Here is a 9,504-nt window from a genome sequence, read left to right on the forward strand (position 1 = left end):
ATATATATATATATATATATATATATATATATATATATATATATATACACACACATATACATACAAAAAATTATTTTAATAATAAAGGGTAAAATCAATAATAATTTTACCAAGTAGCCAGTGTGAAAATAAAAACCTTAAGGTAAATTTTACAAAATATCTTATAATTATATATGTAATTATAACAAGGGGTCGGCTTTATGCCTCACCATGCACCATAAGAAATAGACGCTAAAGTATTTTTTACTATCTTAAAATCTCTGAGAATAACACACTTTGCTGTAGGCAAGTAAAAGAAAAATAATGAATCAATAAGACTGATTAACTATGGACGCATTTCGAACTTAAAAGTAAAAAGTAATTTTAATCATTGATTCATTATTTTTCTTTTGCTTGCCTACAATAAAGTGTTATTCTCAGAGATTTCAAGGTAGTAAAAAAGACTTTAGTGTCTATTTCTTACGGTGCATTGTGAGGTAAAAAGCCAACCCCTTGTTATAATTATGTATTTAATTATAAAATATTTTGTAAAATTTACCTATAAGGTTTTTATTTCCACATTGGCTACCTGGTAAAATTATTATTGATTTTACCCTTTATAATTAAAATAATATTTGAATAAATTCACTCCATGATCGAAACTGTATTTACTGCAGTCTAGATCTTAACACACATGTGGGTGTAAAAGAAAGATGTGAATTATACTCAGCAGTATATTTTTGCGAGTGTGGATAGATATCAGACATACGATGACGCTGATCGCGTGTATATTTTGAAATACTTGTGAACTTATAAGAAATACTATGCTGAAGAGTAATAGTAAGTAAAATTATCTTTTACTTTAAGTTCGAAATGCGTCCATAGTTAAGCAGCCTTATTGATTCATTATTTTTCTTTTGCTTGCTTACAATAAAGGGGAATTTAAGGTAGTAAAACAGACTTTAGCATCTATTTCTTACAGTGCATGGTAAGGCATAAAGCCAACCCCTTCTTATAATTACGTATATAATTATAAAATATTTATATATATATATATATATATATATATATATATATATATATATACTGCTGAGAAATGAAACTCAAGATATAACCCCAAAAGTTTTCAGCAAACATTGCTTTTTAGTTTGGCTGCCATTATTAGTTTATATATCTTATCAGAAATATTATATTACGAATACACCATTATACCTGAGTGGTTAGAACCATGTATTTCAGTTAGATGTTGGGGGCACAGCAATAAATTACTAGTGATATTCTTCAGAATTTAAATAAGAATATCTAGAAAACATTTTCCAAACATTTTTAGCATTTAAATTTTAGAAAAAAAAATTTCTGGTTTTATATTTGATTTCTAAGAAAAGATGAGAGATATATAATATTTACTGAATCTGCAATGGATCCTATATTTTCATGCAAGAATACATGGAATGGTTTGATTTAGATGTCAATATATTTCCATAATGAAGAACAATCTATATAAGATTATGATGCTTGACCAGTAAATACATGGTCATAAATTCAAACCTTCACACAGTTGTGCTTTTCTCCTGCTACTTTATATTCCATTCTATCTTTGAGTTAGGTGAGTAACAACAGAGGTTATATCCAAGTGTCAAACACTAGTTCTAGCAACAAAAATGCTTAAATTTACAAAACATCCAACATGGACAAATAGTTATAAATAAAAAATCTTTTTAATGGAACAATTTCTAGGGAAATGGGAGAAAATTTGGGCAGGGTGTTAGCTTGCTTTTGAAGCAATTATTTTTACAATTGGATGCACTGCCTACTGCTACCCCTTCCACTATGACATGTGAAATACCTATTTCAGTTGAGCAAATTGAAAGTGCCTTGGTTGTATGGCTACAATGCAACTGATTGAAGTCTTACAATAAATAGAAACAACAGAGTTTGTAGGGTTATTTTAAGCATTCAGGATATGCAATGTCCTCACCTTATCTTGTAAATACACCCACATTCCATTTACTGGCTTGCGGAATACACCAGTGCCAGTTGCAACAAAGACCTGTAAACAAAAGAAATATAATGAGTTCTAACAAAGAAATTCAGCAGAGTAATACTACCAACAATCATATCAATGCTAGTATATTACCGATACTAATATTCTCATTACACACAAAAGGATGAAAGACAAAATCAATCAAAGAACTCAGAAAAGTGCAGTATAAATCTAATAACAGTAAAGCATTTGCTCCAATTTTCAACTAATCTGCTATCTGTGTTAGTTCTTATGTGTTACTTCTTATTCCAAAATGGTTTTTATCAATATGATAATAGGATCTTAAATGTTACGTGTAAATACAAAACAATAATGCCAAGGGTTATGTTCATGATATCAATAGGATTAAAACTTTTATACTTAAAAAGATGGTAAATGGCAAAATTGAGTATTTTGTAGTGTCTAAATATATCCATTTAAGCATATATATGAGGAATAAACTTAAATGACAATATACTCTCCCTTACATATGTTTAGTTTTCAATATAAAAAAAAAAGGATTATAATGAGAATCTGTAACATAAAAAATAAGGTATCTTAAGAGTATTTAATTTCAGTTAGTTAGATTTTTTTAATTCAAAACTTGTCAGAGTCGAGTTTTCTCATCATAACTCCAGAGTTAATAAATAAGTATGAACAGTGTACTTGATCCAACTCAGTCAAATATGCCTCTTCCCTACAAATTTGTGGCACTGCAAAAGTTAAATATCATGATCTCCAATCACATCAAGAAAGTTTATATCTTTGGAATTACTGCATCATACCCCCAATACAATCATCAACTAATTTCCTAAAAACCTTCCTTGGCTAGTTAAAGTAACATTGGATTACAAAGTTGTTTTGTTTTGTTTTAATTTTTTTCCCCTTAAAATATGAAGACCCTTCACGAAGAGTGTCAAACATCACACTCAAACAGTAAGAAAGCAAATCAAAACATCTCAGAAATTCTTACTAAGTCAACTTCATAACAAAAATCTCTCCATTGACATCATTTCCAAGAAGGATCTCAGCCAAGCAATTTGATTTGAGAAAGATATATAGCAAGAAGTTCCAAGAAGGATCTCAGTCAAACAATTTGATTTGATAAAAATACATAGCAGCTAAATCATTCCTCAACTAATTTCTTCTAAATTCAAATTACGACAAACGTAAATAAACAAACGAAGTCTGCTTTTAGAAGCGTTGAGATGTCTTTTAGAAAGTTAAAGAAGTGATTTTAAATTCTCAATCGCAGAATAACGCTAATAATATAGCCTGAACAGGATAAACTATCCCTATTTTGCAGAGAAAAGTGTAGGTGGCTAGCAGCTAGCCACCTACACTTTTCTCTGCAAAATAGGGGTAGTTTATCCTGTTCAGGCTATATTATTAGCATTATTCTGCGATTGAGAATTTAAAATCACTTCTTTAACTTTCTAATTTCTTCTACTTTATTGTCTTAAGAATCTGATCCAAATCCTAAAACTTATCTGTTACCTTTACTAAGATACATACATTACAGAGTTTAGTCAAAATCAAAACCCTAGCAATAGTTAAGAGATTAAATACCGACTTTCAGTTGAATAATTGAAACAATCATCAACTAACAGTTCAGTTAAAATTCTGCAAATGTCAACATAATTTCGCATTATTCCAGTATTTTATGCATAATAACATGTAAACTTTATAATACATATTAAGTGAGTAGGTAACTAAGCAAGTTTTAAATCTGAAGAAAATTAGAAATTTGGCTACATCTGATGCAAAAGAATAACAGCATCATCAGCCATAGACTGAGGCTCATAAAAGGAAACCCAGTATATCCCATTGTGTCTCCTCCACAATATAGCTGTATATATTCACTCTCCATCATTTCATTAGTCAAAGGTTCCATCTAAGCTTTATTTTCAATATCTATTCATTCCAGTGCAGGTATCTTTACTTCACTTGATTGAGTTATATAAAAACAAGAATAAACATGTCAACAAAATTTACCTGTATAGGAATTTCAAGTTTATTAACAATATTTTCAATTTTGGTTTTCATTTCTTCCATTTTTACATTACCAGTTTTCACACCATGCTAGAATAACAACATATCATAGGAAAAAAAGTAAAAGAATTTGGAAGTTAAGAAACATCATCATCATTTTAACATCTGCTTTTCATGTGCTAGGAAGGATTGGAACACACACACATTATATATATATATATATATATATATATATATATACACACAGTGCCTGATGGCAAGTGGGACCCTGCACCATCAGAATCTATATATGGGGGGGGGGCATGTTAGTATCTAAGGGGCCCATCCCCTCAAGTTTGAGAATTTTTTATTCACTCCTGGAAGAATGCATTAATTATTTTAGCCTGGCTGTGTTTGTAGACAGTTGAAAAGAATACTTTAAAAAAAAAAAATTAAATGATAGCATTGTAGTTGTGAGCGGGCCCCCTTAGTCTCCTGGCAACTGAAATTTTTAGACCCAGTCCGCCACTGTGTGTGTGTGTGTGTGTGTGTGATGAATATATAGGGATAAATTATCCAGGTGGATAATTGTTGTTGTTCTAGTAGTTGTTGTGGTAATAGTTATTTCTGCAACTCCTGTTACTGCAATTGCAGCTTTTGCAACTGTACTATGGAAGCTAATAGGTCTTCTATTATTAACCTCTGAACTCACTCAGATCATTACTATTTATACTTTACTCAAACCAGTCTATCTCTCACAAAGGGGCATCATAACTCTCACCACAACAATATATAAGACACAGACGAAGGAGTGTGGTAAGAAACTTGCTTTCCAGCCACATGACTCCCGGTTCAATCCCAATGCGTGGCACATTGGACAAGTGTCTTCAATAGCCTCAGGCCAACCAAAGCCTTGTGAGTGGATCTCGGAGATGGAAACTGAAAGAAACCCACCGTGTATGTGTGTGTGCTTTTGTGCCTGTGTTTGTCCTCAACCACCACTTGACAACTGCTGTTGGTGTGTTTATGTCCCCATAACTTAGTGGTTCAGCAAAATAGACTGATAGAATACATATTAGGCTTTTAGAAAAAATAATTTCTGGGGTCGATTTGTTCAACTAAAACCCACCAAGGCAGCGCCCCAGCATGGCCACAGTCAAATGATTGAAAAAAGTAAGATAAAATATCTTTCGAGCATTGGGCCTCACAGAAGCAAAGTGGCTGAGTTTCTTTCCAGTGTTGGGCCTCTCGGAGGCAATGACCAAGACTTTTGGCATTATGTCATGTTTGAAAAGAAGACCCATCAAGCCGAGCAAAAATACAGTTGTGGAAGGTACCGGTGTCACACAAATAGCACCCATACCAGTAGCACATAAAAGAACCCATTACACTCTCTGAGTGGTTGGCGTTAGGAAGGGCATCAAGCCATAGAAACCATGCCAAATCAGACTGGAGTCTGGTACAGCATTCCAGCTTGCTAGCCTTGTTTAAACCATCCAACCCATGTCAACTTGGTCAACAGACATTAAATGATGATGAGGAGGAGGATGATGATATATATATATATATATATATATATATATACAGGGTGTCCACAAAGTCTGGGTACATGGAGTAAATAAAATAACATAAACAATTAAATATAAGAAATAATAATTTCTTAAAGTATATGTTAATCCCCATGTGGGTACATGGTGTAAATAAAATCATAACATAAACAATTAAATATAAGAAATAATAATTTCTTAAAGTATTTGTTAATCCCATGTGCCCAGACTTTGTGGACACCCTGTACATGCACTACACACACACAGATTTAATGTTTACATATTTGGGTACACAAACAGGAGAAAAGTAATGAATACATGCAGTAGAGATAATTGTTCCAAACGTTTATTTAAATCTTACTCTACTTAAAATATTCACAATTGATTCCACAATATCAAATAGACGAAATTACCTTTGTTTCTCAAGTTGTGAATGTTCAGCTCCAAACAAATATGTACATAATCATCGTTTTAACGCACTTGTGTAGGGGTGGGGTGCGTGTGCACGGGCGCACACACCAGTGAACTGTAGCCATACTGACATCCAGCCTCTATCTCGACCACGTTGATGAAATAAGTTATCTCCCTTTAAAGAGTTACCTCCTTTATGTAGGAGCTGTACGAAAATTAGTTTCTTTTACTCGAAGGGCTATTTCTTACTTTAGCTATCGTTTTTTTTTTTTCATCTGGTACTAAATTTATTGCTCTCATAAAAAGTGAAAAGCAAAAACTGTTACTTAGTTCGGACATGACTAACACAAGGATCTCCTACTTGATGGATCATTGATGGATCATTTCCATTCACTCTGAATGAAATGTATTTACACACACACACACATATATATATATATATATATAATGCAACACTGCACAAATTCTGTCAGTCATAATACAGTTCTATATTTAAGAGATGAGGAATTATGTACATTATTTACATTCGACGGGATATTTGTCCTCATCTTGTTTGTTGTTAACACAACGTTTCGGCTGATATACCCTCCAGCCTTCTTCAGGTGTCTTCAATTATGAAGAAAAAAGAGGATGAGGTCAATAAACTGTCCGCCGTCTGTCTACCCTATGTGAAAGGCCTCTCCAAAAAGATACAAAAGATATGCGACCCATATGACATCAGGACAGTATCCAAGAGTAATACAACACTTCCCAAATATCTCCTTCAAGTAAAACCAGCAATAGAAGAGAATATGACCAAAGGCTGCATGTACTCCATCCCATGCAGCTGTGGTTGGTTAAACAAAGGCGAAACATGCCGCCCCCTCAAAATAAGGGTAGATGAACATCGCAAAGCTATGACTCGAGGAGATATTGATAAATCAGGTATAGCTGATCATGTATGTAAAATGGAGACCACCTCCCCCTGTGGGATGAAGTTAAAATAATAGACAGAGAACAGCACTGGAAAATATGAAAACTAAAAGCAGCAGCACATATGCTAGGACACAACAACCTCCTAAGAAGACCGAATGCAGATATGAGCAGCATATGGGAAGCGGTATTAAGGAAGGATAGGAAAATATTAGATTTATAAGCTGTAAAAATTCACTCCTTAATTGCCCACGGGCATATGGCGTAGTGGTTAAAAGCACAGGTTACTAACCCCAAGATTCCAAGTTTGATTCTAAGCAGTAACCTGAACAATAACAAGAAGAATAACATTGAAAAATACCCAGGTTCGAAATTTCCTCAAGACACCTGAAGAAGGCCGGAGGGTATATCAACCGAAACGTTGTCATCATCATTATCATCATAGTTTAACGTCCACTTTCCATGCTAGCATGGGTTGGACGATTTAACTGAGGACTGTTGTGTTAACAATAAACAAGATGAGGACAAATATCCATCGAATGTAAATTCTGTCAGTCATGTTTGCATAATCTATTCACCTTGTACTTTTAGAGTCCCCCCTCACATTTCATCAACACTTTTATCTCTCTTTCCATCTTCTTGTAGTTATGTAGTTCCTCACGGCAAGAAACTTATTCTGTTCTTGCTCCTTCTTTCATATTTTAACCTCTCATTTCTTAGCATAAAGTTTTCTCCTCTACGGAAGCCTCACTCAGTTGAAAGAGATATTAGTCTTGCAAACTGCATGGCATTCTCACTAGTACTGGTGTCATGAAAAAATAACCCAGTACCCTCAGTAAAATAGTTGCCATTAGGAAGGGCATCCAGCAATAGAAACAGTACTAAAGAAGACACTGGAACACGATGCCATACAGACCCATCAGATCCTGTCAAACCATGCAATTCATGGAAGATGAACAGTAAAAGATTCATATGATCAGATATGTTATTACATGAATATTGCAACCGCAGGACACCACTTGCATGACAGTGACACTTGTTTACAGCTATGATACTTGTAGTAACACACACACATATACACATAACAGGCTTCTTTCAACTTCCATCTGCCAAATCCACTCACAAGTTGGCCCAGGGCTATAGTAAGTAAAAGACACTTGCCAAGGTGCCCTGCAGTAAGACTGAACCCAGAACCATGTGCACACTTCTTACCACACACCAATGTCTGCGCCTCCACACAAAATAAGAATATCAAACAAAGCTTAGCTGCTTAAACACATCCAAAAATCATGTCTAACTCAGAATATGCAATTCTAAATTGTTAACCTACAGAGTTGAGCTGACTCTTTATATTATGTATAAAATAAATCATTTCATATATTACTTACTTGATTAGTGAAGAGAACAACTTTGTATCCGTTTTGAAATAACTCTTTTAATTTACTGATAACTTGTGGAAAGATTATTCTATAAAAAAAAATAATATAATTATGTCAATAATTAACAATAATCTAACATAGGCACAAAATCACAAATATTTGGGGCATGTACAGGCAGTTAGACTGAAACTAGTATTTAACAGTACTTTATTTTATTAAGTCTGGAAGGATGAAGGATGTAGCCAACTTCAATGAGATTTTTTGAGTTCAAAATATAGACATGAATATTGTAAAACATTTTTTTCCAATGCTTTACCAATTTTGTATCCCCTATCCTAACATTGGTTTCAAATTTTGGCACAAGGCCAGCGGTTTTGGGGGAGGGGTAAGTCAATTACATCAAGCCCAGTGTTTAGCTGTTGGCAGAATTTGAACTCAAAACATAAAGACAGATGAAATACAACTAAACATTTTTTTCTGGCAGGCTAACAATTCTGCCAGCTCACTGCCTTTCCCTATCCTAATATTGGTTTCAAGTTTTGGCACAAGGCCAGCAGTTCCGGGGAAGGTGTAAGTCAATTCCATTGACTCCAGTGCTCCGCTAGTACTTAATTTATCAACCCAAAAAGGATGAAAGGCAAAGTGGACCTTGGTGGAATTTGAACTCAAAACATAAAGACAGACGAAATACAACTAAGCATTTTTTTCTAATTCTGCCACTAAACATTTTTTAAATAATTCTGCCAGCTTACCACCTTCCCCTGTCCTAATATTAGTAATAATGATTGCTAACATAAGCGCAAAACCATATTAGGAGCTGGGAAGAAACGATTGTTTCTATTACAGATTCAGTGATATAAAGTCTGAAAATTAGAAGTTGGAAACAGTTAGTCAATTAAAACAACCCCAGTACTTGAAGCAATAAAAGGTAACGTTGACCTTAAGATTTAAACCCATAACATTAAAGTGCTGGAATTAAATGCTACAAGAAATTTTGCCTGACACTGAAATTATCATCATCGTTCATCATCATCGTTTAACGTCTGCTTTCCATGCTAGCATGGGTTGGACGATTCGACTGAGGACTGGTGAAACCGGATGGCAACACCAGGCTCCAATCTAATTTGGCAGAGTTTCTACGGCTGGATGCCCTTCCTAACGCCAACCACTCAGAGAGTGTAGTGGGTGCTTTTACGTGTCACCCGCACGAAAACGGCCACGCTCGAAATGGTGTCTTTTATGTGCCACCCGCACAGGCCAGTCCAGGGGCACTGGCAACGAT

At 34.3% G+C, this 9,504-nt stretch overlaps 1 protein-coding gene across 4 annotated transcripts in view; it reads right to left on the reverse strand.

Annotated features, from left to right (window-relative positions):
• LOC106871510 (uncharacterized protein F21D5.5) overlaps positions 1–9,504 on the reverse strand; it is a 94,412-nt gene that overhangs the window by 57,851 nt on the left and 27,057 nt on the right. For all 4 annotated transcript variants that reach the window (XR_008264649.1, XM_052969836.1, XM_014918009.2 and 1 more), the window contains exons 6-8: positions 8,232–8,310; positions 3,998–4,084; positions 1,958–2,029 (exon numbers count right to left, since the gene is read on the reverse strand). Coding sequence is in view for 3 of the 4 variants with exons in the window: in XM_052969836.1 (XP_052825796.1) it covers positions 1,958–2,029; positions 3,998–4,084; positions 8,232–8,310 (238 nt within the window). In the remaining variant the exon portion in view is untranslated. The remainder of the gene's footprint in view (positions 1–1,957; positions 2,030–3,997; positions 4,085–8,231; positions 8,311–9,504) is intronic.

This window comes from Octopus bimaculoides, chromosome 1, assembly GCF_001194135.2.
Source record: "Octopus bimaculoides isolate UCB-OBI-ISO-001 chromosome 1, ASM119413v2, whole genome shotgun sequence".
Classification (NCBI taxonomy): Eukaryota; Metazoa; Mollusca; class Cephalopoda; order Octopoda; family Octopodidae; genus Octopus; species Octopus bimaculoides.